Source organism: Alosa sapidissima, chromosome 20 (genome assembly GCF_018492685.1).
Source record: "Alosa sapidissima isolate fAloSap1 chromosome 20, fAloSap1.pri, whole genome shotgun sequence".
In the NCBI taxonomy this organism is placed as follows: domain Eukaryota; kingdom Metazoa; phylum Chordata; class Actinopteri; order Clupeiformes; family Clupeidae; genus Alosa; species Alosa sapidissima.
In genome coordinates this window covers 13,720,468-13,736,275 of record NC_055976.1, presented here as the reverse complement: position 1 = coordinate 13,736,275, position 15,808 = coordinate 13,720,468, and the positions used below count along the sequence as shown (strand labels likewise).

Sequence of the window (15,808 nt, the reverse complement as noted above, 5' to 3'; positions counted from 1 at the left end):
TGTGTGTGTGTGTGTGTGTGTTTGTGTGTGTGTGTGTGTCTTTATCTGTGTACGTGTGTGCTTTATGCAAGCAAGAGATGAGCAGATCAGGACTTGGTGTCTGGTAAGGATTAGACATCAGCCGTGTGTGTGTGAGTGTGTGTGTGTGTGGACGGACGTGCATGCATGCGTGCACGTGTGCTTCTTGCTTGTGTGTGTGTGTGTGTGTGCGTGCGTTTGTGGCAGGATTAATCCCTCCTAAGCATTCAGTGAGTGTGGTGGCAGGGGGGCGGGGGCAGGCGAGAGAAGGAATGAACAGATGTACGCCAGAACTTCCCCCTCCCTCGATCACTCTATCTCTCCCTCCCTCATTCACTCTATCTCTCCCCCTCTCCTTAGATCACTCTATCTCTCCCTCCCTCCCTCACTCATTCACTCTATCTCTCCCCCTCTCCCTCACTCACTCTATCCATAACCTTCTCAGAATTTAGGCAAGCCCACACAGGCTTATGTCTGTGTGTCTAATCAATCCTGTATGTGGAAAAAATAGGCATATATGTATTTATTATTAATTAATTTGGTTTGAGATTTTTATATTATTTGTATTAGATGTAATTCTTACATGAACTGTCTGTCTGTCTTTCTGTCTATCCATGTCTTGTTGCTGCGTCTCTCTGGATGCCCATATCAGCGCTCATCTTCCAATCTGTGCATCGTTGAGTGGAGGTGGGAGAGAGAGGCGGATGAGGGAGGGAGAGCGATGGAGGGAATCAGAGAGAGGGAGGGAAAGAACGAGTAAAAGGGGGGAGAGAAAAATGACTCTCATCGCTCTCGCCCACGCCCACACACAGATGATGCAGTGTGGCAATGTGTCAGGCTTTTGGTGTGTCCGTGTGTGTGTGTGTGTGTCCGTGAGTGTGTGTGTGTGTCTGTGAGTGTGTGTATGTATAAGTGTTAGCTTCTGTGTGTGGGAGATTGAGTGTCTGCATGCATGTGTTTGTGTGTGTGTCTGTGCATGAGTGTGTGTGTGTATGAGTGTTTGCTTCTGCGTGTGGGAGATTGAGTGTCTGTGCATGCATGTACATGTGTTTGTGTGTGTGCCTGTGCGTGAGTGTGTGTGTGTATGAATGTTAGCTTCTACGTGTAGGACATTGAGTGTCTCTGAATGCGTGCATGTGTTGTGTGTGTCTGTGTACGTGTGTGAGCAATTGAGAAAGAGTACGTCTCTCGAGGAGAGGGAAGATGCACATTGCGCAGCTTGAACTGCCAGCACCCTCTTTCCTGTTTCAAGGGACTAGGGCCATGTCTACATTAGTTCAGATTCCTTTGTATCCAACACACTTTTGTCACGACTTATTTGTGGCGGCCCACCACAATATCAACATTGACCACCACACAATGATTTTCCTGATTGTACTAAATTGTGCTTAAATCTGGTTAGAATCATAACCACGCTGCACTAATTTGTTAAATTCTTTGTGTGTGCACAGAAAATCTCCAGTGTTGATACGGAGTCCATGGTAGCACACAACCAGTGAACGCATTGCTTCCTGGGCGTGGATGTGAGGGCTGGAATTTAATTGGCTGCCAGGATAGGAATAGGCCTAGTCCAGGGGTGGCGAACCTGCGGCTCTTTGCCTCCTCTTGTGCGGCTCGCGGCTGCTCAACTGATGTTCTCACTTCTCCTTGGATTTAGAGTTTTTTATTTTTTGAAATAGCCTATATTTCTGGTAAATGAAAATGCTTTTCATAAGTTGATAGTAAAGCCAATAGTTAGGCTGCAATGTTTAAATTAAAATAATTTTACCGTCATGTTATGAATAGAAATATAGCCCAAAAAGAAGCAGACACGTTTGTTTCTTAAGCCAGGTGTAATGCTACTGTTGCAATCAGGAAAACACTGACGCTAAGTGTAAATAGAATGAGGAACACGGACATTGAAAAGGAGGATTCATCTTTTTTGTAGGCTAGCATTACCCTTCTGGTTGATATGTCAACGTAACCAAAATAACACATGTTCTACAGTACACGTTAGTTTGGTACTTGGTATGCCAGACTTAACTGATGCATAAAGCTTCAAACCTGAACATTTCCCAAAGGCACTGACCTTTGCAAGTAAGTAGGCTACAACGTAAAGGTAGGCTATATAGACGTCAGTCAGAGAAGCAGACTCGTTTTCCTTTTGTGTATTTTCTTTTACTGAACACTCGACGGAACATTTGACGGTCACATTGGCATCATATCAGTTGTTACATTGGAGCATTTCTCATGCTAATAAGTCATTCAGTGAGGAGAAATTTGTGATGTGTGTCAGATATCTTTGTTGCTTGCTACTCGTTCCTGAAAACAATAATTTGTAGCATCTGCCAAGTGTCTCACTTAAAATGAAAAAGAGAAGATCTAATTAAACTGTAGGCCTAAGTCGCTGTTGTAGTGTAGGCATCTTTTTTTGTTGTGCGGCTCTTTTTGAGTTGTGTGGAATTTTTTTTTTGGCTCTTCATGCTGGACTGGTTAGCCACCCCTGGCCTAGTCAATATGCACATAATGACTTATGATGGATTTGAGTGTATCATATGTCAGGCTGTTTCAGGCATGCATGGGCTCATAAAAAAAAATTCTTCGCTTTAATCCAAAAAAAAATTCTTCGCTTTAATCCAAAAAATATCAGATGTTGTAAAAGCCCCCAGAAGGCTCTGCTTTCTCAGAGGGCTCAGGTGAAGTTGGTTCTGAAGGAGGTCCTTCTCTCTACTCACCCTGTCTGTGCTCTGTACGATGGGGATTTGGGTGATGGGTAGAGAAAAGCAGCCTAAGCTTATATCTTGGCCTTGGACACACACACACACCCACCCACTGAACATAGAGGAAATGAGGTAATTGCATTCTTATATCTTGGGGAAAACACATCCAGTACTTTAACGCCCACCAAACCCAGAACTGTGTGTCTGTGATTTTTTTGTGTCAGTTTGTTCCTATGAATAGGAGGTGTGTTGGGGTCGCAGTGGTTTGTGTCCCTCCACACACAAGTGTGTTCCTCCTCCGTATTTGGGTCAGGAAGGAGGGTATCATTATGGTGTGGCCAGAGGCGTGTGTGTGTGTGTGTGTGTGTGTGTGTGTGTGTGTGTGTGTGTGTGGGCTATATATTTTCAGGCTATGGTACTGGCTCTGTGAGGCCCTATCCGGGGATGTCTCATTTTGTTGACTTTGTGTGTGTGTGTGTGAGTGCTAAAGTTGCTCTTTTTTGTGTTTTTCCTTCCAGGTCAATGGGCATCAGATCATGGATGAGCCTATGGAGGAGGGAGACTCTCTCTCACACTGTGTAAGTAGTGTGTGTGTGTCTGTGCATGAGTGTGTGAGAAACATTGTTTTTTTTTTTGTTGGCTATTTCACTAGCTGAGATCATTGTATGTGTGGCATGTGTTGTCATCACTGCCTAGTTATAGTTGTTTTTATGGGGGTTGATGGTTGTCTTGTTTGACCAATCTAATGTGTCTTAATTGAGGCTTTAAATTAGTTCTCTCTCTGTCTGTCTGTCTGTCTGTCTGTCTGTGTCTGTCTATCCATCCTTATCTACATGTGTATCTTAAAAAATACATTTTTAAAAGTGCTTTAATGGCATGACAAATAAGACATTCATATTGCTACCCTCTCTCTCTCTCTCTCTCTCTCTCTGTCTCTCTCTCTCTCTCTCTCTCTCTCTCTCTCACTCTCTCTCACTCTCTCTGTGCAGCAATCTCCTCACCTTTATGTACAAATTCCCTGTATTACTTTGGCCCAGTGGCCCTCAATATAAATGGATTTAGTGGATTCACTTAAGGCTGCTTCTCCTCTCCTGCGCTGTATAAAACACTGGGTATCATCCAGGAGCTCAGCATCTCAGAAAGCAGTCTTCCTCCGATCACCTTATCCAATATTCTCCAAACAGAATTGCAGCCAGGAAAGCTTGTATCAGCTTTCAGACTCTGACATTTCATTAGAATGAGGATGGATTTAGAATTTGGTGTGTACGTGTGTGTGTGTGTGTGTGTGACGGACAGAGAGAGGGAGATGCAATGATATTGTGTGTGTGTGTGTGTGTGTGTGTGTGTGTGTGCGCGCGCGCAGGGGCGGAGCTACGTGGTGGCCAGGGGGGTCCACGGCCACCACTGGTCAAAGCTTGGCCACCCTGCTGCCCCCCCCCCCCCCCCCCCAGCTCCGTTTAGTGAAAATTAAAAAAAAAAAAAAAAAAAATGCTGCCGTTTTCGACGGCACTTTGTCAACACTTTGCAAAGCAGAGACTGAACCAATTAGGCTACTGCACTCTATCTACGACCATTGGCCCAGTCAGGAAGTGTAGCCCACTGTTGTGATCAAATCGTGAGTAGGCTAGGCCTAGTGCAGCAGCAGCAGCGGGACAATTCAAGTCATCTGTTAAAAACACTTGACAGTAGACTACTACTTAACCTCAGTAACAACAGGTGAGTTGATGATGAGTTTGAAAATTAATGCTAATAAGATGTTAGAATGTGTCACGAATCATAGCCAAGAGCTGCGTTGGGCTGTCCTTAGGTAGGCTCTGACATTGATGTGTGGGGCTGATCAGAAATAATCAGATGCCCGCGCTAACAACGTTACAAAAATATTTCAATAAAATTCGGGTGAAATGCTAGCATATTAGGCACATATCTCCGGATGGCTCCAAGAAAAGTAGGCTAATAGGGCCTAGCCTAGGCTACTTTATAAAAAACATAAATTGCTGACTGCTTGTGGTTCTTGCCATAGCTGGTCAGGCAGAGGCAGGCTGCTTTGCCTGAGTTCTTTGTTACATTGCTCCAGAACTGTTCATCACAGCGAGATGAAACCTTATTTGCGTGACAGAGCAGAAGTGGGGCTTTCCAACGAGACTAAACACTTGCCTGTGCAATCAAGTATGAAAATAAAAAAAAATCATGAAAATAAATCACATTGATTCATTCATTCATATTCAGATTCATACAGTTCACCTGCGCACCCATTACTCTTGTTTGAATTACTCGCAAACCCGTGATCGCATAGATATGGCAAGCATATCAGAAGAAAGAGGAGACAAAGGGCTATCTATTGGTACCAAGGATATCGATGCTTCTGGGCTATAAAAACAGACAACGTGACTGCAAAATAACATCATGTACAAAAACACACCCATGCACACCCATTACTCTCGTTTGAATTAGGCCCTACTCACGAACCCGTGATCGGATAGATATGTCACGCATGTCAGATGAAAGAGGAGACACAGCGCCATCATTTGATACCAAGTACATCCTTCTGGGTTATAAAACAGACGAAATGACATCAAAATAATAACTTTATATAGCTCGACTTACCCCACGTTTTTGTGTGTTGTGGTGGCAAGGCATGTTCATAATCCAACGCTATCATGTGTTTCTCTATGGCAAAGTATGTTCATAATGCGGTTTTGAGATCCCAGCAAATTCCTGCATGGCATCCAATTCGAGACTCACATTACATCCCAATTTATTCGAAAGAAAACACCTTTTTGCCTTCACTTTGTTCATGACAATGCAGTAAAAAGTTGTTTTAGAATCATCATGAGTGTACACACAGAACGCAAACTCAGGTTCAGTCAGGTCAGATCAGTTCGTGTCACAGATATGGAGCACAGTAAGGGCATTTTTCATTACTAAATAAAAAAAATGGCGTTCATTTCTATAAGGCGCACACCAAATTTCTAAAATGGCTCAGCCCCAAAGCCCCCCTTCACCATGGTTCTTATATTGCCAAATTGAGGGCAGTCTGCCCCTACACGTACATGAAAGTCATGTCCAGCTGACAGAGATACATAAATCAAAATAAGAATGGTATAATTAAGCAATATAGCACCAGTGAGAGTGGGGTTGGTCATGGATATTCCCACGGGTGTTGTTCGGCCGTAGCCACGAGGCCGGAGGCCGAGCAACAGCAGGAGGCCGAACAACAGCCGTGGGAATATCCATGACCAATCCCACGATCACGAGTGCTATATTGCTTTTATACAACAATTCTACAACAAACTAAATAATCTGAAAACACCCCATTATTGTTTAAAAATGTTAATTTCAACATCGTTCTTACGCATCAAAAAATAGTTCCCTTTTCATTCCAGATCCCTCGTTACGGGTCTTGGTGGTTTACATGTCTTCTTGAAAGAAATGTTGAAAGTCGGGCTGAAATCACATTCATATCTAGGTTTGCTGAATGCATGTTACAAGGACAATGGGCCATGTCATGTAAGGGACATGGTACTGCAAAAAAACGGAAACATTGTCTACATTGCAGAACCACTCAACTTTATTAATTTATGGTGAATAAATGTTATATTACTGTGCACAGCCTGACGTGACGATGCTAGCACGTTAGCAGCGGTTAGCTAATTATGCTAACTAGTCTCCTCCAAGTGACAATCATATTATACACAATGCTGGCAATGCTAAGAACAATTAGCATCCTCGTTTATCTTACTTACATTGAGTTGACTGTGTGGCTTAATCCACAGATGTGGTGAAGCACTGTTTCGTTATGGTTTGCTAAGGAGTAACCCATTGCTTGAAATAGTGGAGAGCTGGGATGAGAACATTGTGTCAAATCTTCGCATTGTATCGCGGAGTGATTTATTATTAGCTGTGCAAAGTCTGAGTTGAAATGTCCAGGGATATTCCAACTCATGGAACGTCTCTCGGCCAATCAGAAACAAATAAATAGTTCCATAGAACCCAATTGTTGTATAATACGCTTTTTGTCTTTGTATTTAAAAATGAAAATTGAATCAATGCAAGTATTAATATGAATTGGTGGCAGATATGGGTAACCTAGACTGTTCTGAAAAAATATAGCATGTGTAAATGGCACTTACAATGACTATATAATAAATGCTTATAACTAAAGGTAGTGAAAAAGCCCTTAAAACAGTCTAGGGTTCTAAGGGGTTCTTAATTCAGAGCCATGTTACTTACAGCCAAGTACTTGGAGTGGATATCAGAAAGAAATATCTGCATACAATATTTGTAGTATTTATAATTGTTCTTTAATTTGAATAAGACTGATTAAGTAAGGTGCATTATCATAATGTACTTTTTTATAGCATTGGCCTATTTATGGAAAATGTGTTGGAGTGGACAACAAACTGACCTGTGTATCAGTGTTGGCTTTACACAATTTATTGCCATTATTAAAATAGGCTATCCTAATCTTTAAAACTTAGTAAGTGAGTAGTGTTGGATTCTCTGGTTGTTGCGTTGTGTTTTAGTTCTAATGTCTGTATTGAAGATGGTCGATAAAGCTTGGGATCAGGATCGGCGATTAGATGATGATTTATTGTAGATGGTACAATAATGAATAACAGAACACAGTCTCAAACAGTAAAACTGTGCAGAGTCTAACAGTTGTGGTTGTTATTGGAAGCGGCTGCTGAGCCTTCCGACAGAAGATGCTCCTCGGGTCGCTTCCTCGATCCGTCTCCGTGTCAAAACCTAAGACAAAGCCTGTTATACTAAAACATACAAGCGTCAATCATGCCAACGTGGCAGGTGCCAACCAGTGTACACAACCCGGCCCTGGCCAGATGGAGATACTAGCCCGAATAGGCAGACATGCTGTCTCCCTCGGCCCATGTTATCACTGATGTTCCTCGGATGTTCCTAAACATTGGCCTGTATGACCTTCCTGCTGGTACACAGGCCTAAGGCACAGTTATGTACAATAATATGGACCTCTCCCTGTTGTATACTACACACAGAAGTAACATATGAACACATCAGAATACAGTAAGAATACCCCAGAATTCTACAGTAGTTAGTAGTTTTGATTCCCAAGTGCCACCCCAATAAAAAGTCTGGACCCAGCAGGCCCCCCCTATAAAATAATCCTGGCTACGCCCCTGTGTGCGTGTGTGTGTGTGTGTGTGTGTGTGTGTGTGCGTGTGTAAGAAAGAGGGGCATTTACTCCCTGTGAGTGTGGAACAGGCAGTCAGTGTTGGTCTGTGGCTGGTCTCAGACGGCCTCTGAATTCCCCAGGAGGGTGAGAAGCACACTGATGTGGCCGCTCCTGGTCACAGATCCAGAGCAGAGGTCCACTCTACCACCCCCCCACCCCCCCCCCCCCAGTCCTCATCTCCACAGCCAGAACCTCACTGCACCTGGCCATCACACAGCCATTCTCAGCCAGACCTAATCACAGCCATGGGGGGAATGTGGCAGGGAATGATTACAGCGTTGACTCGTAGAGATACAGGCCACCCAGTCTCCACCCTGTGGATCAACAACACCCCCTTTTGTTCTGCACATATTCCCTGCATTGTGTCTCCAGACACGTTCTTTTATAGCATTAGAGTTCCTCCTCAGAGGATGCAGTACCATATTGATACAGATTACATTTTTGTAAGTCTGCAGAAATCTGAAGTGCGGAAGTCTGCATTTTGCATTTTCTGCATCTTATCACATCACATCAGGCCTGCTGTAGCTCCTCAACAGTTTCCTTCTTTCTTTTGCCCCCCCCCCCCCCTCTCTCTCTCTCTCTCTCACTGTCTCTCTCTCTCTCTCACGGTCTCTCTCTCTCTCTGTCTGTCTGTCTGTCCTTTGTTTCTCTCTCCCTTTCACCCAATCACATCTCTCTTTCATTCTGTCTTTCTTTTGTTGTCTTCCTGTCTTTTTTTCTCTCCATCTCTCCCTCCTGGTACAGTCTGTCGGTATCTCCTTTGTTAGGGATGCACGGTTGCCTGTGGTTATTCTCCCGGGAGCCTGTGTGTGTGTGTGTGTGTGTGTGTGTGTGTGTGTGTGTGTGTGTGTGTGTGTGTGTGTGTGTGTGTGTGTGTGAGGGGGGTTAGGGCCACTTTCAGGCCCATTCCCACAGGGCGTTCAGGCTCGTGTGGAGGGGTGCAGGTGTTATCTGCAGCCTCCCCAGCCTGTTCCACCCTGGCAGACATGGCCAGGGGCCAGTTAATCACACCAGCACGGCTCCCTTTATCACGGTGTGTTGGCAGGGGTGAACAGAGAGAGTACCTAGACATTAGAGATGCACTGGCATGAACCTTTAACATCAAGAGTATAGTGACCAAAAAAGTATTATTGATCATTTTGTTTTCTGGATTGTCACGGTATTGTTAAAATATGCTGAAATGTTCTCGCCTACCAACAGTGATGGTCAGAACTCATAACAGAGAGAGAGAGCGCGAGTGAGAGAGTGTGTTTTGGCAAAGGTAGAAAGATAGGGTGTGTGTCTGTGTGTGAGATTTGTGTTAGCGTGTGTGTTCGTCGACATCTGTGTGTGTTGTGTTTGAAATCTGTTTGAAAGCTCTTCTTAGTTCTACTTTGATGATGATGATGTTTTATTATTTATTTGTTAGTTTGTTTGTTTGTTTATTAATGACACTATTGCACACTATTGTGTCTGTGCAGGATGAGGGGGCATATAAGGAGATTCCCATCACCCATCACGTGAAGGAGGGGTGTGAGAAGGCCGACCCCTCCCAGTTTGAGCTGCTCAAGGTGCTGGGCCAGGGCTCCTTCGGAAAGGTGAGGAGACGCTCATCTCATCTCATCTCATCTCATCTCATCATCTCCCCGTCCCCAATGCTCGGGACTTACCACACACACTTCAAAGCACTAGCATGGATGCCCACTGCCTGTTGAACCGCCCTGTTTTGCCTGTGTTACATTCAGCACCTGCCTGTGTGAAATGCGGACACACACTAAGCAGCCCCTGCTGTCTACTCGTGTTCCTGCTTGTGCTTGGCTTGTTAGTCAGGAGGAGGGAAAACATTTTACAAGTGGAGTGTAAGCCTGGATCAAACACAACAGAGGCTTTGTTTTAACACAGATACTAAATCACTTAGCATTTTGTCTTAGCCTAAGCATACAATTCGCGAGACAGGCAACCTGCACAAGAAACCCTCATACAGTACACATCATCTTATGGATCTACTTCCATCTGATTTAAAACGACAAAATTCTTGGCATGAACTTGGCACTGTCTGATGAGCGGTTTTATGATTTAGTTAAAGTCTTCTATTATTATCTCGAAGTCATACGTCTTAGTCATTGTGAGTTATTAATTAGTCATAAGCGTTGCCATGGGGGGGGTATAGAGTGGTTGAGTCATAGCTGTTGTGTTTTTTCCTTTTGTCCTTATTCATTCAGGTGTTCCTGGTGCGCAAGATTGTGGGTCCTGATGCTGGTCAGCTTTATGCAATGAAAGTGCTGAAAAAGGCGTCACTAAAAGGTGCGTCAAGCCACGGTTGCCATGGCAACAAGCACCACACGCTCCACAACTCCTCTTATGAATCATGCTCACTGATTGCCAACATCAACATCTCCTTCTCTCTTTCTCTCTCTCTCTCTCTCTCTCTCTCTGTCTCTCTCTCTTAGTCTTTGTCTCTCTCTCTGTCTGTCTCTTTCTCTTTCTCTCCCTCTCTCTCTCTCATTTGCTCAGTAATAAATTCACTGACTGTATTGTCTGTTCTTATTTTGACAGTGAGGGACAGAGTTCGCACAAAGATGGAGAGGGATATTCTGGTCGAGGTGAATCATCCCTTCATTGTGAAGTTGCACTATGGTGAGTAGACTGACTTGCCCTTTTACAAATACACCCTTTCTTCCCCAACCTTTCCATTTGTTTCCATCTCTCTACCTTGCACACACACACCCCCACTCAATCATCCTGCTTCACTCCCTGAAACCCTTGATTTGGTTTTGGTTGTCAATATTTGTGCTCAATAGCTAATGTAATTACACCCCTCCCTTCCATGCTCCTGTGAAGAGTGTGTCGTCAGAGACCGACTCTAAAGGTTCACAGGTGCTGCTAGCCACCAATGCCCTCTTATTTCCAAAGCCCTTCACACCAAGAGAGACATTGTCATCATCAGCCTGTGCCCTGTGGAGCACCCTGGGAATTGTAGTGTGCCACTTCTCTCCTCTTTTCTCTCATTTCTTTTCCTCTCCTCTCCCTCCTTCTTCCTACAACCCCCCCCCCCCCTTTACCCCTCCTCCCTCATTTGTTTGAGGCGGCTTCTCTTGCTGGCTACTCGGCTGTTCCTGATGTCAAGTTTACTCTCCGGGCGACATTCGCCAGGCAGCGGCCTGCTTGTAATTCAGGGCCACAAGCGAGCGCCTCCAACACACGCACGCACGCACGCACGCCTATGCCCGGCCCAGGCATAGCCCCAGCGTTCCATCAGCGGCTGTCATTTGTTTAAGGTCGCCGCTGTTTGCTCGCAGCGATGTGCCGATCGGCCTCACTGGCCAAGTCACATCCGTCACAGTTCTGTGTGTGTGTGTGGATCTGCATCTCATCTCCATGTGGGTCTGATGGATGAGAGCTCTGAAAGTGTGTGTGTGTGTGTGGTATTACAAATACTGAAAGCATTTCATGTTTGACTGCTGTGGTTGGCTGCAAGTCAAGGAAGGCGTTTTAACTCTAAGTTCTTTCTAACTTTGTTTTGTCCGTGTGTGTGTGTGTGTCTTCTGCAGCCTTTCAGACAGAAGGGAAGCTCTATTTAATTTTGGATTTTCTCAGGGGTGGAGATGTATTTACTCGTTTATCCAAAGAGGTAAGCATGCCTTTCTCTTCCTTAAGTACCCCCCCCCCCCCCCCCCCCCCGCTCCCCCCCCCCCCCCCCCCCCACACACACACACACACACACACACACACACACACACACACACACACACACACACACACTCATGTATTAAACCAATCTGATCTTCCGAGTCCCTCTTTGTGGTGCACGTTGTGGTCAGCACCTCTTGGGTTACATCCATGTAAATGTTGTGTAATTAGCCAAGGAGGTCATTTTCATCCATAATAAGGGACTACACTTCCTTCTTCCGTGACTGACTACACTTCCTCACACATACACTTAAACAAATGTCGTCTTTGCGTTGGAGCATCACTAATTGATACAACTCTGCTTCCTCCACTCCTGAGTAGGCAGTATCTGGACAGCCACACATCCATTAGGTCCAATATGTATTTATGTATTGCTATATCAGAGACGCACAATCAACGAGTGTAATTACATCAGGGAATGTACTTTGTGGCCCAAAATGTGAATGTGCACATTCGTGGCCCAGATGCTCACATGGACCCAGGTTTTGGTCCGAGCCGCGGTCATCTCCCCATCCCACCCCGTCGCTCTCTCTCCGTCTCTCTTCCTGTCACTCTTCACTGTCCTATCTGAATTGAGTCTAGAAGCCCCAAAAAATAAAAATATACTTTCTATTTTAGATTATATATTTACACTGTTACCTGGAATCACAAACCTGCTTTAACATCTTTTAAAACTGTCTGTTTTAGAGGATGTACTCAAACATCAGTTGTGGCTATTTTAAAGCCAGATAGCAATAACAAACACAAACATCTTGCTCCCACACAAACACGTATCACAAACACTGATCAGAAGCTGCTGTGCATGCTGTGCTGTGCATTGTTGGGCTAGTCTGAAACCTGAAGTGAGGTTTCATTTAGACTAGCTAGTTTATGGCAAGCATATAGCCCAGTTCGACTAACAGCTTCGTGTTGGGGAGTAAGCAAGCAAGCAATGGAGAATCTGGCCTAAAAGACATTAAGCAGGTGTAAACACCTTGCCAGTCAAAATGATTTGCCAGTCAAATTGATTTTGCTAGTTAATTGCTCGTGCCTCTGCCAGCCACGCAGACGTCCTTGTCCACAGACTACTTTCTCTCTACTAGTCCGCACGCAGGCTATTCATCCAAACGCCAGCCGGAGCTGGCAGGTCGGGGGTTCGGGGGGTGGTAGTGTTGTCAATGTCACTCCATTGTGTCAGCCTTTGTCAAGTGTAGTCAGAAAGTGAGGCACTAGGCAGTAAGGCACAGCGTTCAGAGATTGAGATACAATGGAGGTGCAGCATTAATAAGTCTTCAGCTTGTCATGATTACACATTCAGGCAATGAGCGTTCATCATATAGCATTTGAAATGTCAGATCATCATTCACATAGATGAATGTTGTTTCTATTTTACGCATCTGTTGGCCCAAATCAAGGTGGTACCTTTGCATTAATTATATGGACACAGTGAATTAAACAACAATTTTAAATAGTACAAACCATTAAAATTAAATTCTTGTAGATGCACGCAGGACATGTTTGCATTGTGCAAAAGTCCAGCATGCATCACGTTCAGCCAGGTCTTTGCAGCACTGCATGAGGTTGAATGAGCCTAAAGATTTTTAGTCTGTGCAAGCCATAGACATAGTGTAATTGTCGCCGTTATGGTGTAAGTAAATATGTCAAACCCTGTCATGATAACCATAATGTATGCATTACGTGGGAAAGATCTGTTCAAAATAACCACAAAAATCAATTTCATTCTCCTGAAGTTTTTTTTCCGTAGTTGCTGTCTTTGTTAACATATTTGTGTTTTGCTTTAACATTCATTTCTCAATGCAGTCAATGATGATGATGATGATGATGGTGGTACTGTTTTCTTTTTTATTCTTTGTCTCAAAAGTTCAGAGAGTAAATCTGTCCAGTTCTCGCCAGGTAATGTTTACAGAAGAGGATGTGAAATTCTACCTTGCAGAGCTGGCCCTGGCCTTGGATCATCTCCACAACCTAGGCATTGTTTACAGAGACCTGAAGCCTGAAAAGTAATGTATCTCCGTCTGCACCCCACCACCCTCTCTCCTCTCCTCTCCTCTCCTCTCCTCTCGCCTCATTCGCTTTGCAAACCCACTCACTCAGACGGCACCGCAGGGAGGGCCACTCTCCGTAGCTCATTAAAGGCAAAAGGTGCTCCAGAGAGAGAGAAACCAGGAGAGAAAGAGAGAGAGAAAGAGAGAAAGAGAGAGAGAAAGAGAGAAAGAGAGAGAGAACAGTGACACACATGGACCACACTTTTCTTCATATATGGCTTTCTTTAGTCAGGTGGTGTACAGAGATGTAGAACTTTGAAATATTAAAAGTAATGATGGTAACTATTGCATATTTTAACAATTCCACAATGATTAAGGTGTTTTGTCTTTAAAATATTGTAATTATTATTGTCTTGTTACTCTTTTGAAAAGTTTGTTCAACTCAACATATTTAAGAGACCTGCTCATGTTGAAAGCAATGTGTAACAAGTCCTAATTGGAGTAAATTAGTTAAATAGATTGTTTTCTAATGATGCCTCTGTTGTTGCTGCTGAAGTGTTGATTATTGGCCATGTTTTTGTGTACCTGTATTGGAGAATGTGATTTTAATTTTCAGCATTTTGCTTGATGAAGCTGGACATATCAAGTTAACAGGTAAGTGGCATTGCCACAATAAGAATGCATTTCTACATTTTGAATCTCAAAATCTGTATATTTGTAAAAGCAATAGTATTGCATTGCATTCTAATATCACTAATAGCACAATGGTGGCAATGCTGAGTGAAGGTCTATGTATAGAAGAGGCCTTGACTGACTGTGTTCCTGTTGCAGACTTCGGGCTTAGTAAAGAATCAGTAGATCAGGATAAGAAGGCCTACTCCTTCTGTGGTACAGTAGAATACATGGCCCCAGAGGTAGTCAACCGGAGGGGCCACACGCAGAGCGCCGACTGGTGGTCACTCGGGGTACTGATGGTGAGTGGCCCACCCCCCTTTACACACTGCACATGTCTATGGGTCTGTCTGTTTGGATTACAGACATAGGCAAATGTGTGGGAGGCAAATGTTATGGACACATGCCATTGTTGTAATTATAATGGCCTTGGAGTTCATGAAATAATAATGACTGCAATAGAATTAGACAAAAGGCTCTTTGTTCCAAGTCTTTTTAGTATTAAAATGATAACGTGATAAAATAGTTGACATGAAAACAGTTCACATACAAAGACACACGGAAAACACTTACTTATTTGTGGTGTACATATTTGTGTTGCACTGTCTCAAACAAAGTCTGTAGATGGTCAGTATTATCTGAGGTTGGTGATTCATGAAGTATTTATTTGTGTTGATTTGCCCTAGTTTGAAATGTTAACGGGGACATTACCATTCCAAGGCAAAGACCGAAACGAAACTATGAACATGATTCTCAAGTGAGTAGAACTTTTTGTGTGTGTGTTTGTTTGCGTGCATGTGTGTGTGTGTGTGTGCGTGTGGGGGGGGGGTGTCTGTTTGTGTGTGTTTGTGTTTATTTGTGTCCTTGTGGTAATGATGATGACCCGACTGCAGATGCTTAAATAATTCTTCTCTCCCCCAGAGCGAAGTTGGGAATGCCACAGTTCTTAAGTTTGGAAGCACAGAGTCTGTTACGAATGCTCTTTAAACGGAACCCAGCTAATCGACTAGGTAGGTGTCCGACACAGCCCCCTCTAGAAAGTGTTTAGAATATATAAACATGCAATTTTTGAATCACAAAACATTATTTCTCTCTCTCTCTCTCTCTCTCTCTCTCTCTCTCTCTCTCTCTCTCTCTCTCTCTCTCTCTCCCCCTCCCTCCCTCCCTCCCTCCCTCCAGGAGCAGGTCCTGACGGCGTGGAGGAAATCAAGCGACACGCGTTCTTCTCCACTATAGACTGGAATGTGAGTGCCCTCCAAAACACCTCATAGAGTCAGAGACCCTGTAAGTCCAGGGTTGGAACCCAGTGGTGTAAATCCACGTAAGGAAGGCTAACGCTGATGTCTACGTCAATGGCTTATGATGCCATTGGTCGTCACAGCGTTTGTTGTCGGTGGGACACAGCAGGTGTGTGTGTGTGTGTTCAATTAGAGTAGGACTTGCACTTGCCCCATGGGCTGCTGGTGTGGCTGTAAGGAAGCCAGAGCCCGTGTTTGTAGTTCTGGAATGCATGTATGTGAGATGTGTGGGGGTACGAGTGTATGTTGAGCAGATTT

General features: G+C 44.1%; 1 protein-coding gene across 2 annotated transcripts in view; it reads left to right on the top strand.

Moving 5' to 3' along the window:
- Positions 1-15,808, top strand: part of rps6kal (ribosomal protein S6 kinase a, like) — a 29,707-nt gene that overhangs the window by 3,908 nt on the left and 9,991 nt on the right. Inside the window, exons 2-12 of one of the 2 annotated variants that reach the window (XM_042075097.1) lie at positions 3,236-3,295; positions 9,387-9,503; positions 10,128-10,209; positions 10,462-10,542; positions 11,457-11,536; positions 13,489-13,595; positions 14,197-14,234; positions 14,412-14,554; positions 14,939-15,009; positions 15,174-15,262; positions 15,438-15,496. In XM_042075097.1, the coding sequence (XP_041931031.1) occupies positions 3,236-3,295; positions 9,387-9,503; positions 10,128-10,209; positions 10,462-10,542; positions 11,457-11,536; positions 13,489-13,595; positions 14,197-14,234; positions 14,412-14,554; positions 14,939-15,009; positions 15,174-15,262; positions 15,438-15,496 (927 nt within the window). Of the gene's footprint in view, positions 1-3,235; positions 3,296-9,386; positions 9,504-10,127; positions 10,210-10,461; positions 10,543-11,456; positions 11,537-13,488; positions 13,596-14,196; positions 14,235-14,411; positions 14,555-14,938; positions 15,010-15,173; positions 15,263-15,431; positions 15,497-15,808 lie in introns of both variants that reach the window. The other variant, XM_042075096.1, reaches the window with a different exon arrangement.